This window comes from Triturus cristatus, chromosome 2_1 (genome assembly GCF_964204655.1).
Source record: "Triturus cristatus chromosome 2_1, aTriCri1.1, whole genome shotgun sequence".
Taxonomy (NCBI): domain Eukaryota; kingdom Metazoa; phylum Chordata; class Amphibia; order Caudata; family Salamandridae; genus Triturus; species Triturus cristatus.
In genome coordinates this window covers 1,032,937,344-1,032,958,354 of record NC_140581.1, presented here as the reverse complement: position 1 = coordinate 1,032,958,354, position 21,011 = coordinate 1,032,937,344, and the positions used below count along the sequence as shown (strand labels likewise).

General features: G+C 44.0%; 1 protein-coding gene across 4 annotated transcripts in view; it reads right to left on the bottom strand.

The window, feature by feature from the left end:
- The window catches only part of USO1 (USO1 vesicle transport factor), a 448,004-nt gene that overhangs the window by 268,655 nt on the left and 158,338 nt on the right, over positions 1 to 21,011 (bottom strand). For all 4 annotated transcript variants that reach the window (XM_085635281.1, XM_085635255.1, XM_085635264.1 and 1 more), the window contains exons 8-10: positions 16,737 to 16,857; positions 14,337 to 14,515; positions 6,335 to 6,475 (exon numbers count right to left, since the gene is read on the bottom strand). In XM_085635281.1, the coding sequence (XP_085491407.1) occupies positions 6,335 to 6,475; positions 14,337 to 14,515; positions 16,737 to 16,857 (441 nt within the window). The remainder of the gene's footprint in view (positions 1 to 6,334; positions 6,476 to 14,336; positions 14,516 to 16,736; positions 16,858 to 21,011) is intronic.

Sequence of the window (21,011 nt, the reverse complement as noted above, 5' to 3'; positions counted from 1 at the left end):
GGTGTAACGGGCACTTGAAGTAAGTTACTGTTTTCTGTTGGTGTCTCTTTACAGAGGGGTCTGCTTTCGTCTAGGCGTTTATTATAAGCTGCTGGAGGTGGTGGTGGTCAATGGGACTGCTGCTGGTAGGATAGCCTATACTGCTTCTGGATGGGTTGATATTGTTGAAAGTCCTAGTAACCTCCTCTGTAGGATGAAAAACCCCTTTCTCGTGCTCCTCAAAAGAGCACTTTCTGAAACTGCAGGGTGACCAATGATTTTGCAGTGCCAGTATCTGCTTTACTAGCCTGCAAGGCGTCATGCATGTGCTTTCTAAATATGACTTTGCCATCATAGGGTATGTCCAGAATCTTACTCTGTACCTCAGGCGGGAAAGCCATTACCTTCGACCATCCCGGCCACCTTAAGACCGCAGCTCCTGCCAGCTGCCGAAGTCCAGCTGAGGCTATATCCATAGCCAGTCAATTATCTCAGAAGATGTTCTTTCTCCCTCTTGTAGTATTTTGTTTACATCTGCTCTTTTGTCTTCGGGCACGAGGTCTATGAAAGCACTAATGTCACTCCACATTTGCCAGTCATACCGGCCCAATATGGCCAAGGAATTGGTTGCGCAAACTGTGACTGTTGACATAGTGGAAATTCTTTTGCCAATGTTGTCCACGCAACTCCCTTATCTATCTGGTGGAGCCAGGTTGGGCGTGGAGTGCTTTTTGGACTGGCACTTAGTTGCCTGGGAGATCACAGAGTCCAGCTTTGGGTGCCCTACTAAACAGGCAGGCAAATCTTCTGGCTCCCTATATTTCTTGCCTATCCGTGATAAGACGAGATTATTATGTTTGAGCCTTCTTCCAAGATTTAATCCACTATTGGGATTGCTCGCACATATCTTGGCAGGCTCTTTGAATCGTAAAGAAAACTGTCACACTTTTTAACGGTCATTGGCAGTTGGAACCTTTTTGCTGCTCTTTCCATCAGTTTCCAATGTCGTCCGGAAAAACCTTTTTTAGTGATCCTGGGGCATCCCCTTGAGGTCTTGAAACAGGGTCTAACGAATTAGCCCCATACCTTCTTGCCAAGGAGAGTGGCCATAATGCAGGAAGTGTTCCTCATGCTGTTGGGCCTGTCGGCGTATCTAGTCTGCCGAGGACCATGGTACTCCTCAAAGTAATGTTCATCATCTTCATCCTCAAACTGACATATGACGTGAAGCTCAGAAGGGCTGTGCGCCGTACTGAAAGGGCCATCATCATCTGACTCTTCTACATGAAGAAGGTGCCTTTGAAGGAGAGGAGACACCTTACTTGTGTCAGTATGCTTAGGCAGCAGGGTGGTTTGGGGAATTTTTACTCTTGTTGACGGGTCATCAACGATGACCTCATCGAGGTTTTTCTGTGATCTTCAAATTCAACAAAGTTATCTTCATCGACAGAGCCCCCGCCAAGAAGTGTCGTCGACTGATGTACAGTTGTCTTGGCACACTAGATCAACGCCGACGATGTCCTGGATGGCGTCGTCGATGTAGCCGTTGTCAACGTCCCTGTAGTTGCTGGTGTCGCAGTCAACGCTGGCGTTCTCAATGCCGAGGACGTTGTTGTAATTTTTGAAGCAAGTTTTGGATTTGCCACAGACGGCTCTGAGAAGGGCTTCTCTGGTTGTACTCCATTCTTCGCAGATGGAGTGGTGGGATCAGACCTTGTCGTTTCGGAGGAGATTTTTTCTCTTTTCTCCTTTTGGGAGCTGCTCCGACAGATTCCTGGTGAGTCTTCTTTAAAGCCTTTCTGGACTCCTCTGATGTCGTATGGTAATATGATCTTCCCTTTTTGTTTGACATTTTCTGAGAGATCCAAGAGGTGTCACGGTCTTCTTCCTCAGAAAGAGGAGCTCTTTTAGATTTAGATTTTTGGAGCAAAAGAAGGAGCCTACTCTGCCTATCCTTTAGGGGCTTAGTAGCAAAGGTTCAACAGATCTTCCAGTATTTTACCTTATGTGCAGGGTAGATACAGTCATTGTGGGTTTCTTCAGACTGAAGCTTTTTCTTCCCACAGGTGCCACAGGGCCTGAAAAGGCCTTTCTTTGATGACTCTGACATGGTACAATGTAGCAGATAAGTTCTTTAAACTGGTTGAAGACAACTGAGCAGAGTTCAGGGAGACTCCCTTCACATGACTTGAAGTAGAAGATCTGAGGGACTCAGCCTCTGAGGGGAGTGTTCTAGAGGGTGCTGTCGCCTGATTGGTTGGAGTTTGGTTCCCTTTAAATGATATGGATAAGTCAGTAAAGTGATTGTTTCATTGCCATTATAGGCTATAATAATGTTATGAACTGCTTTATTATGGTACTGTGGGACTCCCACTTCGCCAACAGGGAATGATTCAAGCATGTGAATCTATTAAAGATGCAACATTGGAGAAGTTAAACAACTTAAGTTGAATTTAGACAATTAGCAATCTTGTGGAAATAATATGAGGGGCGTCAATAAATGTACAAAGATTTAGCAATTTGCGAATGTGAGAAAGTGGCTCTGTATGTACTGTTCCTTAATAGGTACAGGGTGTACAGAGTCCACAGACCCCAAGGGTTTAACAGAGGTTAAAGTTAGATATAACCTTACTCTCCAAAGTGGTAGTTTGGTCGAGCAGTAAGGCATATCAGAGGACAGTGTAAAGCATTTGTTGTACACACTCAGTCAGCAAATGGTTCCACACACTCAATAACTGAACTCTAGGCCAATGGTTTATATATAAAAAACATATGCTTGTTTTATTTTAGAACCAACACTTGGAATTAAAATATACTTTCTCGACAGGAGATGTTTCATATAAATACTTTTGAATATGCAATAGACTTTAGTAAACAGTTACAAGTAGTTGCAGTAGGCAACTCTATTTCTAAACACAACAATATATTGAGCTCAATGATAAATTCAAGTTATTTGCAACAGATTACTTTTTAGATTACTTTTGTAATTCCAGGACTGGATCCTAGATTCAGTCCTGGGTCAGTTCTCAGAATCAAGTGATGAAAGTCGACTTAAGTACTGTAATGATTTTTAACTAATATTTAGCCGTTTCAAAAGTTGACACTTAGAAAATATATCAGAGAAAACAATCAATGATTCCCTATGGAAGAAAATTCAGGTTATAGGTACAGTATGTTCTCGTTACTTTTGTACTCCAGTACTGGGTGCCTAAACTCAGTACTGAGACCTTTATCCAAAACAGGTAAGTAATTACGTTTTCAGATATTATACGATTTTTGAAGAATATTTAAAGATTGCAGAAATCAACACTTAGAAGAAATTTCACAGAAAAACAGTCAATGGTTTCCTATGGAAGAAAATTGGGTTAAGGGTAAGTACAGTTGTGGGTATTTTTCAGAGTCAGTGCTGGGCACCAAGATCCAGCACTGGGAGCTCACCTAAGAGCAGGTGAGTAAATTCGTTTTTGTCACTCGGCTGATTTTTGGTGAATATTTGAAGATTTGAAAAGTCCACACTCAAAAGAAATTTTAGGAAAAAGCCAGTCAATGTTACCCTATGAGGAAAATAGAGTTTGCGGTTTAAGGGTAAGTACTCGACTGGCAGAGTTGAGGTTCTGGGCACAGACTCAGGGGTCTCCCAGGGTCAGGTAGGTACAGTTGGTTCCCCCTCAGCGACTCTAGGGCGGCCGGGTGCAGAGAGAGTTAGGTCCAATGTTATCCTATGAGGGATAGGGGGGCCTTGTTTGGTGGCTGCTGTCTGGCAAGCCACGCAGCTGTGGGAGCTAGGCTCCAAGTCACTTACTCAGGGCAAGTGGGGAAGTAGGTAGGTGTAGAGTTTTCACTGCCAGGGCCACTGGGTGCAGAGGGCTTTTGAGCCTTCGGGCGCTCAATGGATTTCAATGGGAAATCTCCGGTTTGGAAAAAGACTGCAAGCTCGGGGACGAGGACTCTTCAGGTGCCACCACCACTTCGAGAGGTAAGTTGGGTAGTTGGAGGATAGGTAGGTACCCCGGGGTTGGAAACAGAGGGCCGTGGGGCGCCGGGTGCAGGGGTGCATTTTGGTGTCGGAAAATCTTACCCTCTGTTGATCGCGGTTGGGGTGGCACACTGTTCTGAGGCTGCAGGCTTCTTTAGGATTGTCGAGGGGGGTCCTTGGGTGCCGGACTCGGGGTCACAGTCGCCGTGGGGTCGTCCTCGTGGGTTTAGTTCACTCCGGCACCGGCCAGGCTTGGCTGGTGCAGAGTGGGCTGGGATCGCGGTTCCGGGCTGCTGCCAGGGGTAAAAGGTAGGTTCTGAGTAGAGCCTCTACTCATGGGAGTCCCAGGGGTTCAGAGTTCAAAGGTAGCCAGGTCCTCCGGGGTTTCTGAGGTTGCTGGCCACAAGAGATGCCGGGTTAGGAGCAGGAGCAGGTTCGAGGTCGACAGGCCGTTAGGGCTGGGGCCAAAGCAGTTGGTGTCTCCCTCTCCTTAGCAGCTGCAGGGCAGGTCTTCTTTTCTTCTTGCTCTTCTTGTAGTTTCGGAATCTGGGGAAGGAAGGTTCAGGGTGCCCCGAAATACTAGATTTAGGGGCGTTACAGATAGGTGAAGGGCAGGGACCAATGGGTCCTCGTCCTGGGGTGGGTACACCCCCTATCCTGCCTCTCTCCTGTGGGAGGGGGGCAGTAGCCTAGTCCTGATAGGGTAGGGCTCCCCATCTTCAAGATGGCGAGAGCCCGGAGATGTGCTTCACCTCGCCTCCCCCACCTGAGGGGTGGGGTTGGCAGGCTGGCACATCCCCTGTCCTTATTTGGGGTTTCCGGCCAAAGCTTCCCGCCAGAGTGGGGGGTTGCAGGGGCCTGGGGAAGCTCACAGAGGCGGCATGCCTTTGAAGCTTCCCCCTGCCCATCCTGGGGGAGGAGATTTAGCACCTCGCCCAGGATGTGCATTGTTGCAGGACCAGGAGAGCAGGGGCTCTCCTACTCAGGGGTCCAGCAACATGTCTGCTGGGTGGCAGCCTAGGAAGCCTCAGAGCAGACGTGGATTTGTAGGTTAGGTTTCAGGGGGCACCTCTAAGATGCCCTCTGGGGTGCTGGGTACATTAAATCCCACACTGGCATCAGTGTGGGTTTAATGTGCTGAGAAGTTTGATACCAAACTTCCCAGTCTTTAGTGTTGCCATTATGGTGCTGTGGAGCTCGTGTTTGACGAGCTCTCAGCACCATCTACTCTTAAATGGCAGCACTGCACTTACAGGGCTCAGGAATTGACCTGGGCACTGTAGGGGCACAGGGCTCCTGCTCCTGTGCCCACACCATTGGCATAAGGCACCCAGCTAGAGGGGTGGCTGATGTATGCCATGGTAGTGTAGGTGATGGGCATGGCACACAGGGATGTGTGCCATGTCGACTTTATTTTTGGTCTTGCACCCAAACACTCAGCCTGCAAAGGCAGTGTGTGTGTGTGTAAGGGTACAGGACCTCTAATGGTGGCACAAGGTGTGCTGCAGCTCTTAGAGGCCTTCCTTGGTCACAAAGCCCTGGGTACTTAGGGTACCATTTACTAGGGACTGACATGTGGCCAGGGCACACTCAGTCAAAGTACATTCAGCAATTCAGCAAAAATTGGGGGCATACCATGCAAGAAAGATGGCACTTTCTCACAGCCAAGTACTATGGGTACTAACAGTACAAGGTAAAATGTATTGGAAATTAAGTATTAGCATTACAACTTTATAGTGTATGGGCTTTGTAGAAACATTTTTATACTAGTCTTATCCATAAAACCTTAGTCATAGTTTCTAAAACCCAGATGCAGCAAGAGACATGATGTGTGAAAGATGGCTTAAAGGATCAAACAGATCCTTCAAGTGTGCTTCCCAAGCTGAGACTCTGACTCTGGTTTCCTCTCCCACCCGCACCGCATCCAAAGTAATTCCAACTGTGTGAATGTGCAAGGCCATGTTCGGTGAGACCTCAACACTCCTCCAGATCCGGCGTTTCCTTTTTAAGTGTGGTGGTAACTAAAGCCTACAGATGAAGGAATCATGGTCGGCGACAATACTTTCTGGTTGCCAATAAAGAAACTAAAAGCAGTAAATGTCACACCTGTGAAACAGTCCATTATAAAGAATGTTTCCTAATTCAGTTTAAACATTGCTACAAACGTGCTGGAGACATTTCACATCAATGACAATGACAAAAGAGGGCAAACCCACATATTAGACATCTTCTGCATGATTAACATCCCATAAGTATACCCCAAGCAGGACAGGGAATCCAAGACGAAAATAAAACCTTTTGTAATCTCCTATAAATTTCTCTGAGGGTGAATGTTGTTGGCATGGGCATTTGTACTCGTCAGTCAAATGTTTACTTTACCTCAGTCAGGATATCAGCAGGTACACCAGTTGCCATCAAGATGGTGCAAAGCTGCTGCAATAGGCCACACTGGAACATGGACTTCTGACAAGTACTTGTGGCACCGGGAGGATTCATAGGGGACACCAAAACCCGGACAAGCTGCACATAAAAAAAGAAAAGAAATCTATTGAGTTACTAATGGGCAGCAAACCAATTGCAATTCTGGTCTTTTGCAAAGGGGTGATAAAAACATCAAAATTAACTTCAGAAATTATGCAATGAAATAGATCAACGAAATGTATTTAAAAATTAAACTTTAGGAATGTGTATAGGCATGTGGGTAATTTTTGATTCTTGGTTCTTTCACTGGTTTAAGATATAAAACTATTCTAAAATAAATCATACATTCTCCCCCAGGTACACTATGAATGAGTAATGCTTTCTATCTTGCACAGGGTGGCCACTACAGCATGCAAACAACTACAAAGATATAGGATGGCTAACAACATTAGTGTCTGCTTATTCTAAAATTTGAAACTGACTCATTAAAGTCCTCAGGACTGGGCCTCCCAAATGAGGCCATTACCTCCAACACTACAGGGCTTTCCTCCACAATTGCTCCTCAGATTGCTGCAATTGGTCATACCAATCAAACAAATAAACTTTACTCGGTTTTTGGACAAAAAGCCATAAAAGTTGCACAAATCCAAGTACATAAAAACAATCATATATTAAATCATAATTTAATTTTTTTTCTTATACCGCAAGTTAAATCAGCTAAACTAATAAACATGCCCAGATCGTCTGACTCTACACATCCATACAGGTCCTAGATTTCACAGAAGCTTTTAAAAACCCTACTATTAAAAAAATGCAGTCCTCTTTCAACAGTTGTAGATACATAAGGGCAGGTCGGGCCTGTCTAAAATTCATTCTTTTTAAAATGGGAACCAAAAAGTGCCTACGGGGGTTTCATACAGTTTACATAAAAACAGAAAGTGCAGCAGATCCTGCGGAGACTGTACGTCGCAGCCGCAGGGAGCTAGCACTTGACCTCCACTATATCCCTTAGGTCTGGCTAGCAAAAGATGGAAGAGGTTCATCCGAAACCTAGTCAATAAAAACTTCTTGTGTGTTGACAGAAACCCCATGAGATAAGGTTCCGTTGTCGGAGTTGTTTTAAGCATTAAAAACATACGGACACTAGGTTTCAGCATCTCCTCGGCTTCCCTGACCACTTTCCTTGAGGTCAAGAAGGTTATCCCAATTAATTCCACATCCTTCTTGACAATAGCTTAAGGCTTATAAAATAAATCACCACGCCCTATCCCTTCAAAACTATTTTTAATGTACCTAAGCCAGGGAATACAGGATGAGTTGTCGAGGGACATACACTCTCTTAGAATCAGATGGTTGAGTTAAATCTTTGTTCAGCCAGCACTTTAGCCAAAAAATCAAGGGGCGTAGAGCAAGAACATCGCTTAGATAGGGAACCCCCAGTACCTCGTGGACCACTAGGTTAGAGGTTCTACGCAGAACACACAGTAGACGTTTCAGAAAGTCATTCTCCGCTATCTGAAGGGAAACTGCAGCAGTATATCCCCATATTTCACTACAATAGGTTGCTATAGCCAAGCTTTTGGCTTGATAAACTTGCAACATAGCTCCTGTTGGTTTCTTCCCTATTTTAGAGGCAAAATTAAAAATTGCTTCGTTTCTCCAGGCCAGGTCCCCCTTTTTCCTCAAAATTAGAGGGCCCCATTTAAGTTGATCGTCAAAGAGAACCCCTAAGTAGAAAAATACGGTCGTACGGGGGATCTTAGCGGGGCCCAACCTAAATTGAAAACTCTTTTTAGATTGTAGCCCCACTTTCATGACGTAGGATTTGGAATTGTTAATTGCTATATCCCGATCAGTCATGAATCTGGAGAACGTAGTTAAAAGGGATTACAAACCCAATTCAGTCCTGGATATGAGGACGGCGTCGTCCACAAATAGTATGACGGGGATGCCATGCCGCCCTACACAAGGGTAATCAACTCCAGTTGCTCTTAATACACTATCCAAGTCATTAATGTAAAAATTAAATAAAAAAGGTGCCAGAATGCATCCTTGCCGGACTCCCCTCTTAATCTCAAAGTCCCTAGAGACCTGCAAATCCTGTGAGAACCTGACATTAGCTTTAGTAGATTTATGCAGCGCCTCAAGGAATTTAACACTATTGTTCTCCACCCCGATTGCCCTCATGGACTGCCACAGTTTGACCCTGTTAACACAGGCAAACGCGGAAGACAAGTCAATGAAGGCAAGGTGGATAGTACCGAGGCGGGCAACAGTATATTTGCTCAGTATCATAGATATATTAAGACACTGAGCAACGGTAGAACGTCCCGCCCGGAATCCATACTGGACATCCGACAGGATCTCATGCTCCTCTGCCCATGTTGATAATCTCTGTAAAAGAACGCGTCCTACCACCTTAACCACTGAATCAATGGGCGAAATTGGTCTGTAACAGTGGGTACTGTTTCTATCGCCTTTCTTAAAGACGGGGACCAGGGTAGAAGAGGCCCAAGACTGGGGACAGCCGTTTTTTGCCGCTGCATTAAATACTGCCTCCAGTATCGGTGCCCAGAACGGAGGGTCCGACTTGAATAAGTCCGGAGGGATCCCATCTGGGCCCGGTGATTTATTAATGGATAACCCTGTGATACCATCCATTACCTCACCCCTTTCAAAAATTATTACAGGGTGCTTTGTATCCTGACTTTCTTGACAGTTAAGCTCCATAGGGCCGTCGAACATAGATTTGAAGTGAAGCACCCACTCCTCCTCGGTGATGTGTGAATCTAAGGCCCCCCCCCCTTCCTGATTAAAAAGGGGCCGATTCACAACATTCCAAAACCTAGAGCTGTTCCTAAGAGTGCTTGATTCAATCAGCTACCTCCATGCCTCCTCCTTCAGGGCACCCTTCCGTCTGGCCAGAGCGGACTTGTATTCCTTTCGACAAACACATACCTCAGTTTGAATTCTTGGTTTGGCTGATAGAGCTTCCCTCAACCTCTTTGCTGCCTTGGAGCAATAGGAATCAAACCATCTGGGGGCATGTATGGCGTTTCTACTGGCCAGAACACTTAAGATTTCACCCACTTTACGCACCACATTGATTCATATGCGCCAATAATCTCATTGGGGGGTGGGGGGGGGGACCCACAGTTGTGCATAATGCTAACTCAAGGGCACAGGATACATTCACTTCGCTGTAAAATGTATCTGGGGACACCTGGGACCATTTCAATCTACGCTTGCCGTCAGTCGGTCTCAATGCACCCCTGGTCGGAACGTCGCCAGTTCTTACTGATAATGGGCCCATCATATGAACTGATAATGGATTATGGTCACTAAATTCACTCTCCAAGATATTAAAACCATGGAAAAATGATTGCAAAGAAGAAGAAATTAGAATAAAATCTATAAACAACCCCCTACCACGCCCTTTATAAGTTGGCACCGAAAATTTAGTTTGCAGGGCAGTTAAAGACATCAAGGCCACCATGTCGAGTTCATTTATCATATTATTCAGTAATTCCCCTGGGCATGATGTTCAAAGTGAAAATCCCTCATGCGGGGGCATCCCAACTCAGAGATACAGGATAGTGTTGTATTACCGCAGGGATGTATGTTAAAATCCCCAGACACCAAAAGATTATGTATAATGGGGCCAAAGGATTGTCTAATGATTGCTCCAAAGGTGGTAATATTACAAGCATCATGAGGACAGGCCACCTTGTTATAAAAATTGATAATTCTCCGTCTAATGTCCCCCCTTTTGGCTGACAATGTCAGAATTCCTGGGTTTGTAGTTGGCATAACCTGAATCTGGCAATCAACAGCCACTGATATGTACACAACTAGACCGCCCTTAGGTCTTCCACTCACCGAGGGAATTGCTGGGACAAAAAAAGCCTTGTAACCTTCCAGAAATAAATCGCAATCCACTGACCATGTTTCTTGCATGCTAATTACCGAGAATTGCTTCACAAATCGCACCCACAGTGGATCTTGAAGCTTGTGCTAATCTATTAGACCACCCACCTCAGGATGGTGCCCTGTGGACGGTATCAGGCATATCCCTATATGGGACTGGCTTGTAGAAATAGCCCAAAGGTAAAGCCCTAATGACAGATCCCAGGAAGAGAGTGAGGCAGATGTCTCTAGATAAAATACTGCCCGCAGTGTGGGGGCTATCAAAGTTTACAATCACACAATCCAACTCACCCTGCTTGCCATAAGAATGTTTTTAGCCACGCGGGCACCCAGGGTGGTGTTATATGTGAACCAATGAGTTAGTTTGTTTATCAGCTGCCCATAGTCTTCATTATCCCCTTTGGGGAGGGAGGGAACACTCCCCCAAAACCACTACATAGGGGGTGGATTAGGGTGGGAGGTCGATAACTGGGAGACTCGTTGGCTGTAACTCCCTTCCTTCTAGCCTCCCATCCCTTAGAGGCACAGAGGGCCCTGCTCTTGTGGGAGACTGATGGGAGCGTGCTGGGATAGCTACACTACTGGGCTTGATGTTATTAGAACTGCTCTTATCTGACACCTCGCTATTTACAGCAGACCTCACAGGTAAACTTACCCCTGCACCTGGACCCCTGGTAGCTGAATGGTCTCTGCTAGTATTAATACTAGCTGCCGATGTGGCCAGCGGTTTGCAACTAACCAACCCCTCTAGTTCCGATAATCTAACTTCTACTGAGCTTTTTTTTTTTAAAAATAGGATCCAATAAAGTGGACATCATAGTTTCTAGCCTGCCCCAAAAATTCCCCTCTTGTGTACTATCCGCAAACTGCCCTAGCAACGTCTGATTCATAGGAGTGGGGGGGACCCTCTTTGGAATCATTTATAGTGAGGACGGGCAATGTTTTCTTTCCAGATTAACTCCGAGCAAGTTTACTTGGTTTCAGTAATCCCCGGCTCTTCCTTTTTTTAGAGGGGGATTCGGTAGTGCGGGTTGGCTTCAATTTTGCCTTCTGCCCTCTAGTTGTCGCTTTTGCTTTAACAGGGCTAGGTTCTTGCTCAAAAGATGAGCAAGGGACAGGATTTATCACTGAATCTGGGGAAATAAGTGGGGACTGTCTCAGCCGGGATGGAGATACATCCTGGTTTGATTCCACCAGCAAGTCAGAGATTGTGGGGGCTAGAGAAAGTCTACCTTACGAAGGGTGGGACTCAAGAGATAGTCTTCGTTCAGTGAGTTTTATCTCATTAATGAGGGCTGATTCTGCCCTCAATATGAAGGCGTCTAAACTTCCAGCCACACTTTTGCCCATATTCGGCTTCCGCCTACTCATGTTGACTATCTCTGTGCACACTACTTATTTTATCGAATCCCTATTGAGGTGCTACACCGTTTACAAGACAAGGTGCAATGTGCAGAGTGCAATGTTGAAAAACGCAATACAGTACTAGATCACAGACCATTAAAAATGCCAAATATTAAAACTAGAAAAGGTCCTTATATTAACTTTAAAAATGCACAGTGCATATATGTAATTTAGCAGCAGTAATAATAAAACGTTTAGACAATATTATAACACTAAAGTACAGCGTGCGGTACAGGGCCCTGGTGCAAAAGATAATGTCTGGGCCCAAGTATCTAATTGAAATGAGTTCAATATAAGGGGTTTAGTCACACCTAATCCATTAAATCATAGTGCATGGAGGTTGCGCTGATGGCGGTGGAACACAAAGACTGCCAGCAGGTTCAAATGCTTGTAACAGGAAACACACAGTACCTGATAGCAAACACCAGATGCTAGACAAGAGCCCACGGCCCCGGGTGAAAGGGGGGTGGCGCTGCCCTGCCTCTTCCTGGCAATGACGGGCAAGGACGGGCCCGCCCTTGGCCTGGGCATCACCCGGGCACGGCCCGCGCGCTGCGGGAGTGCAGCGGCGCTTTTCTGGGGACAGCAGGCGCTGGTATGACGCTCCTTCTTTGCGCCAACCAGAGGATGATGGGAGTTGTAGGCCGTTGCCCTTTCGACGGCGATAGAGGCTGGTGCAGAGCCGTTCCCCTCATGGCGTTAGTGAGACCAGCCCAGCCGTTCCCCTCACGGCGGTGAAGTGATCTCCAAGCGCGTTCACAAACTTTCTTCAGTACAATTCTCATTTCTTGTTTGAATACCAAAAAACCCCAGTCAACACCATACAATTTGGCAACAACCCCTCATGTAAATAATGCACCAATTACTGTGATCAACCCTTTTTTTCAATTCATTATAAAAAGGCAGCATGTGGCATGAAATCAACTTGACAAAGGTTGGTGAAAGCACCAACGATTTCACACCATACAAAAGATCTACTTTTACAATCTTCAATGTGTCAACAGACAAGCCGTTAGTGAGTTGAGACGGTCTGCAAGCACTCCTCCCATCACCTTTTGAGTGCATGATGAACAGCCCAAAGTGGCCTAGGGTATGACCAGGCATCAGTCACTTGATTGCCATGTTACAGGATCCAAGCCATACCTCACTGACAAGGCCTAATAAGGCCAAAATCAGTGTGGGTTTGCTTGTGTGTTATATTTTGGAGGGCGCCTCAGAGGGGCTGTTCAGCTGGACTGTTCCTAAGACAAGTATGGTCAGTATAGATTTATATAAGGAAAGACTCTGGCTAGAATGACACAGTTTACATTTCCAAGCACCTCACAGTGTGTTAAAAAGTAAATGAAATTTCTTTTTTTTCTGCCCAAGGAGCAGTCGATCGGGTCCAATTTCACTCCACAAGTGGGAAAAAAACCAGGAGAAATTCCTATGTCTCGATTTCCCCACATGAATTTCACCCACCCCTTACTTACAAATACTTGTGAATTATTTTGTAACTTTCCTGCTAGGTAGCAACACCAATTTCAAGCGACAGCAGTAGGGTAAACAAGGTCTCTTTCCGGTATCATTGACTCATTACCTTTTTCTCATCATTATATCATTGTAATAATTCCCAAGGCCTCTCCGTCTTAAATTCATGACTTTTCACATTTCCACATTACATTTTACCATATATTGGACCACTCAGTGGACCTCACAGCACTATCAACTTTTTCCAAATGTTAGCTATAGCTGAAAACATTATATATATTTCCCTTCAGTCCTCCTTCGATGTTATTAGTAACTAGAAGGAAAGGCGAGCATAAATACTGCTGCTTGTGACACTATTCAACAATAAGAACTCTATTTACCAATGGCCAATTGCTTGAGCACATCTTTATCAGCAAATACAAGCCAGGACCCACTCTTCCAATATTACCGAGCTTGTTTATTAATGTCTTCTGTGTACAAATAAATCCAACATCTTGAAGAACTGCAAGACCAAATAGATTACTTTTCCTACCCAAAAGTCCTGACACAATCAAGAAGAATTATATACCACATCTGTCAGGAATGATACCTGATTGCGTCTAGCTTCTATGACTTCATGAACAACTTTTATTTCCATTAATTTTCCCAAAGCCAAGAGCATGCGCCCAAGCCTATGTTTGCTTCCTCAATGCTTCCACATGTGAGAACAACTTGAATGTTCTTGAACAACATTGTCAGTGGTACTGCCAATAAATTCCCGATGGAGTTAGTTATGCAGAAGTGTTATTTGGTCTTATTACATTATGTTTGCCAACAGTAGCATGGTTCTCTTTCATAAGCAGTCTTGTATAGTTATTCCTTCATATTACACATTTGCTATTTAAAAATTAGCATCCAAAAAGTACTTCCTTTGGTAACATTACTTCATCTCACCTGCTGAATAGTTCACCTTTCTTATTGCCATCTTCAGCTAACATCCTCCTTCTCCCTTCAGTCACAGAAGTCCATACCACAGTGTTTCCTCAGTAAGTAATGACTTATTGGTCATCTATCAATGTTGTTTGTTTTTCTTTCTTACTTTGATTACAAGGCCTTACATATACACAAATATGCTTTGTAGTTAACTCGCAACCAAACAAATGTATAATTGACAACCTACCTGCAGCATGAGATGAAGATTAGTTACTTTCTGCGCAGACCACCCAGAGTTGTCATCTCCCACCTCAAACCAAGGTTTCATTCGTTGGATATAGGAGCCCTCTTTGAAGAAGTTTTGGTTGGAATTGTTGTTTTTCAATAAATTCAGTAATAAAAGCAGGCAGTCCTCCACCACTATACCTGAAATGTCAGACAGTCGTATTAACATTGCATATGCATGTACCATCTTTAATAAATTCCAAGGAGGATACACTTAGAAACAACTGATTAAAAAAAAAGCCCACTCTTTAGGTTCAAAACACGAGAAAAGGATAGATATACCTAAACCATGCTTCTCAAAATGACACAAACATTTCTGTGTAAACAAGGCATTCAAAATGGCTCAAACAAAAAGGCTCTTCCTCGACAGGTCTAACAAGAGAAATCAAAACGCAAAATAGTCTGGCACTGCACAGATACATTTGGCCTATTCTCTTAATTTGCATTTGAGAGTTGTTGGCAGTGCTGGAATAGGGTGGGTGCAAAGCATTTCCTTATAGCCCTGGATAGGCAGCTTACCAAGCAGTATCGTGGGTGGGTACTTCATTTGGCTAGCGTCAACAATACTATTGCAGTCCAAATGAATAACATTACAGCCTTTGTGCACTTGACTCTAGTGACCAAGGAAGAGGAGCCATAAATTAATCCATGTAACAGTTGAAATTCAAAGTTAGAAATTCAGACACAGTATGGCCCAGTTTACAATACTCAATAATATGAATGGGACAAATAGGAGAAGGAGAAAGTTTATTATGAGTCACGATGTGAATCAACATGTATTTCTAGCTCCCTAAAGATGGGTGCTAGATTTGCTTTTTTTCTGTTTATTTTGGTCAGACTTACTTACAGGAATTCAGAAGTTTCATAAAGTGTTAGGCCTCTGACCTGTACAATGACTCCCCCACCCCAGAGATGCTTTAGTTTTGTCCAAGTCCTTGATGTGGTTCAGCTCCAGGTACCGGGCTGGACAACTCCATGGGCAGAAACCTCAGCTTCTGAGTTCCCAGTCCTAAAAAAATAACTAAACACCTTAAGCTAAAAATCAACCACTCTAGCACTCTATGCTGATGGTCTAGTAAACTTATACAACCTGTCTTGAGACCAGCACTGCCTTGACAGAACAATTAGAGGATAGGGCTCTGTCTTGGCCCACAAATCTAACATTGAGAAATCGCAGATGATAATTTGGAACTCAAATGCTAATATTCTTGTTAAAAACAGAAAAATGCAGGTATTTTAGGATGGATTAAGTTTCCTTGAACCATAGTATTTTAAATAAATGTATACAGTGTAAGACTTTATGCATCATGAACAGTTCCTTTTAGAACATAGATTTACTATTGCTTCAATAAAAAGGTCCCTCGCTACAAGCCATGACAACAAGGTAATCTGCATCTGCCATTGCAAAAACAATTACCTGTATTTCCAGTCAAAAATATGGAGAACAGATTCCTCCACATTTGTGGATCATAATAATGGAGTTTCCTGACCAAGATCATAAGGGAAATTGAGCCCTTTCAAACACTCAAGCAACACCATACTGAGTCATCACAATTACATTTTTTATTTGAGAATATATTCTGAGAGAAAGGTAATAATGAAATAGAAGTTCAATAGCAACAGCTTAGAGTGGAGGTATGAAGATCATTGTCTTGTTTGAAAAAAGCTCTCTAAGTCACTAAGGGGTGACTACCATCACCTACTATTCAGCTCAAATACTTTCCTTGTCAACTTAAGCTGACAATGTTGCTGCTGGCTTTTAAGTTGAGAAGGGGTCTTCAAATTGGTTGGGAGATAAGATAGGTTCTGATCCATAACTCAGACTAGAAGGTATTGGAGACTATGACCGAGAAATCAGGAGAAGAACCGAAATCTCTTATTATGGCAAGTACCAGTCAGAACGGGATTCCACTTTTTACTGGACATCTTATTAAAATTGGCTTGATTGAAGGCATTGTAGAGGAGGGAGAGATGATTTTTGGAAAATTAAATGGCCACCAGTGGAGGCCTTTCAGAGAGATCTAAGGAAATCAGCCAAAACATTCTGCTCCACTGCCCTAGAGATATTATTATTTAATTTAATTTTGTTTTATTCATTAAGTGCTTACACCTACAAATCTGTACTCTGTTCAGCTGAGGAGCTAGGGTTATGAGTCTAATAGAGGAGTCTAAGAGTTTTTCAAAACGCCAATCTTTGCCTTCAAGGAATTTTCTGATCTCTACAACAACTTGTAATCTAGGAATTTTAGCACAAGCCTTACACGGCACGGACTGCTCATTAGACAAATCTGTAATTTCTTGCATCTTGTGCTTTACATAAGCAACTCGGACATTCAGGAAAATATGTTTGTGCATGTAATACCTCCATCACTGTTGCCCTCATCCGTTACGATGTCCAACAGTCTCTCAAAAGCGTTTTCAAAAGCAACAATTTTTTGAATCGCAGCATTGCTTTTTGTGAGCTGCTGAAGCAACAAAAGTCCCTAAGGAAGAAAAATTGCAGATGTTAAAAACATGTTTCTCAAAAAAGCAAAAACACAGAGTTATGGCAATAACATCATCAATCTCATTAATAATGGTTGGACGGCACTGACCATGAAAAACAGAGGGCAAAGCATTTTAATTTGTCTTTCACAAATGTAGGATCCAGAAAGTACATGAGAACCTCGGATTGCATACTCTTATGCCTTTAAGTCAGACATGCTCAAGTTTGAAATCCTGCCTTAAAAACACATTAGGTATGGCTTTTATGAGACAATTGATAATGCATTCTCCGCTTAATGGAAAGCAATACAGAAAGGAATAGAATTTGACTGTACTGTAATGCTGTAACTCTGAGCAATAATGCCTGCACTGTTTGTGACCATACAGAACTACTTGCATGCACCGCCTACGCATAAGAAAATTCCAAAGCAGCTTGAACATGTATTAGTGTAGGAAGCTGGCTCTTTATACAGTGGACCAAAAAGAGGTATGCTGTATAAAGGGTCCAGGCAAACCACTGCTGGTTTACAGAGGCAAAAATGATAACCCAAATGCTCTCTTTTGTGATAGTCTGGGGCGAACAGTTAGGCTTATCAGAGCGTAGTGCTAAGCATTTGTTGACACACACAAAGACTATAAATGAGACACACACTCAAGAATCCATCCAAGACCAATTTAGAAAAATAAGTTGTCTTTTGATTCCAAGAACTTCGTTATCAAGTAATTACTTTTCTAAATATTAATTTTAGCAGGTAAGTCAAATGTTCACTTAAATGAATCTTTAAGCACAATGATTTCACCATGGAAAAAAGACAAGTATAGCATACAGTTATTTGTGTTTGGTTTCTGGGGGTCTCCTTTGGGACTTAGGATCGTAGCGGGCCAAGGTCGAAAGTACCACCAGCAATTTCTTGTTATCTGCCTTGGGGCATCCCGTTGCAGAGGTGCTGGTCAGGTTGGTAGCTGTGCGTGCTTTGCCGGTAGAAAGAAGGGGGGCACCTAGAAACAGGCTGCAGAGGGGTACTGGGGGACAAATCTGGGAGCTCCCAATGTGTGGCTCGGGTCACAAGTGTCCAGGGGACAAGGGAGCAAAGTCGGTTCATCGTTACCCGGCAGGGGCGCTCATGTGCAGAGTGGAAAGATCGTCTGGGCTCTGTGCGCCTTGGAACCTTGCAGTCGTCTGTCTCGCCGGGTGAGGGTGTAAAATCAGGACGGCTGGGCCACTCTCGAAGTGGTTCTTTGCGGTTTGGACGTCCCTCAAAAGCTGCTTTGTCTGGAAGTCCCACCTGGACTTTCACAGTCTCTGCTTGTACCAAGGGGTCCCATACACCGGATATTGGTCCTGTGCTGCTCCATCTGGTCTTGGTGTCCTCTTGCTCGGTGGGGGAACAGATCAGACCTTCAGGAGCACAGGATCCTCTTCCTGGGGGGCTGCTGCGTCGGGCTGCCTGGGTAGCGGCAACATGATAAAACAGACTTGGCGTTTCGGTGCCTGTGGGATGCAGGGGACTAGCGCCTCTACTTTCAAGGAGATTGCTTGCCTTTTTGTGCAGGGCTGGAAGTTCCGTGGGGTTCTTGGAAGCTGGTCAGCTGCAGGGTGAGTCACTGGATCACGATTGTCGAGACTTAGTGAGGGAGGCAGGGTTTGGCGCCAAAAGTCCACAGCAGTTTGCAGTTCTCGCTTTTTCTTGTGGCTCTAGGTGAGCTTCTCTTCTTGATACGACGAATTGCAGTTCCTTGTGTCAGGGGTGCCACCTAAAAGCTCAATTTAGGGGCATTAGGGGGGGAGTGACAGGTAGAAGTCAATGTGCTACTTACCTTTAAGGGGTCTACACCCTCTATACAACTACTTCCTGCGGGAAGTGGGCATAACCCTGACCCAGAGAGCCTTATTCCACCAAACTCAAGAAGGTGGAATTCTAAAAGTGGTGTTCAAAACACAAAGCCTACCTTCAGCTGGTACTAGCCTGAGAGGAGGGCACTCTTCCTAACTAGTGAATTTTCCCATCTAGTGCCAAACAGGCCCGGGGCAGGGGTGGCATTTCCCCTGTCTGGGGAACCTTGGGTAGCATATCAAAGGCGGCGGAGGCCTTTGAATGCTCCTGCCTTCATATGCTGATCACTGCTTGGATCCTGCTTGGAGGAGGTGACAACACCTTCAGCCGGAGCAGGCATTGGATTTGCCCTCAGAAAGCGCGGGCTCTCACCTGCAAGGGGTCAGAAACTTGACTGTGGTGAAAGGCTAGTCTGCACCAGTCAGCCAGCACACTAGTAGTTGGTAGGTTTTCAAGGGGTACCTCTAAGGTGCCCTCTGGGTGGACGTATTAATAAATCCATCACTGGAAAAAGTGCGGGCTTATTAATATGAGATGTTTGATACAAAACATCTCTAGTTTCAGTGAAGGCATCATGAGACTGGGGAACTCGTAACCACCAGTGTCCAGCACATGTTGGTCAAATGCCTTACCTGGTCACTTGCACTATCTAAGAATCAACTTAGACATCACATGGGCATAACTGCCCATGCCGATATTGCAACACATGTAGTATAGTGCACCGTCTTAAAGCTGAAAGGGCTGCTGTAGGAGGGATTACCTATTGTGCATGCAGTGTCAGCAGGCATGGCCAAGGAGGTGTGCCATGTCGTGTCTTCACTAGTCTCTGCACCAAGGCACGTAGCCTGCAATGGCAGGTGTCATGTTGGTGCGGAGGATTTCCTTACAGTGGCACAATAGATGCTGCAGCCCTTAGGAACTCTCTTAAGCCTCATTGCCCTAGGTACCAGGGGTACCATTTACTAGGGACTTAAAAGAGATGACAAAGGTATTGCCAATTGAGGAAACAATTGTACAGTTTTAGGGAAAGAGATCTGCCACTGGGACCTGGATAGCAAGAACCCAGTGCACTTATGTCGTAATAGCATCAGATACAAGGTAAAAAGTGGAGGTGACCATGTCAAAAAGAGGCACCTTTCTAGAATTAGTACATCATATTTCACTTCAATAGTTTCATTCAACAACTCCCCAACCCTATCTCAAAACGGTGAATAAAACTCACGACAACATAGAGAAGAATGAAAGTGCAATAAAGAACAGTACAGATTTACATAAAGCTTACATATGCATATTAGTGGTTTTATTTTGGTTACCCTCTTCAAACTACAATCTGTAGAATCTTTCATGGTGACGCTTAAAAATGAAGGTATTAGAAAACAGTCACACACAAATCAATGGAGGATGCAAATTGCAGTAAGTATTTGAATCGTCACTGAAAAAATTAAATTAGGTCATGCTAGACAAAAAGTCATTTTAGAGCATTTCCTAAAATGTAATTAGCTTGATGAAAACAGTGACTAGTAGTTTGAGTTTGGCAGAGTGAGTTCCAACAAGTGAGTATAGTTTGCAAATTTACAGCATAGAAAAAGCACTGCGCCAACCACCTTCAACTATAGGCTCTTTGCAGAACCCCAAAAAGTATTCTGAACAAAATCCACTAGGTTATCATCAACAGTGGCCTAATTCTCTCTATATAGAAATAAATGCTAAGTCTTTATACTACGCACTTTTGAAGCATCCTGTCGTAGGGCACTGCCTGAGGAAAAACACAGGAAGAGTCGCAGAATCTTTAACACTGAAGAAACACATCATCATACAAATAAAATTAGGGCAAGTCAATTTATCCTAATAGAATACAGGTGCTATCAAAATCAGCAACTAGTGACTAATTAAACGCCTTGTCAAGCGCTACATCAATGCTATAACAATACATTTGCACTAATCCTGCTTAGTTGAAACTACTTTTAAGTTAGCACTGGATATCAATATAGCAAATCATAAATTGTCTGAGGAATAAAACTGTAAAATGATGTAAATAAAAAAAAAAAAAGAAAATACAGGAATGGAATCACAACCTGAAGCAATGGACTGGCCACTAAAAACGGTCTAGCCATGACTGAAAGGTAGAGGGGTCAAGGCTCCATTAGAGCACTTTTTGGTCCTTGAAAATACAAATTCTTTCATACCTAGCCTTAGGGAAAGGTAAAAGAGCAGGCCATTTTTCTTTCCAAAATGTTGCGGTAAAAGCTACGGACTATGCTGGGCAGGCCATTGGGTTGTGCCCTACAAAGACAGATGTGTTCTTCCTTTTGCGGTCT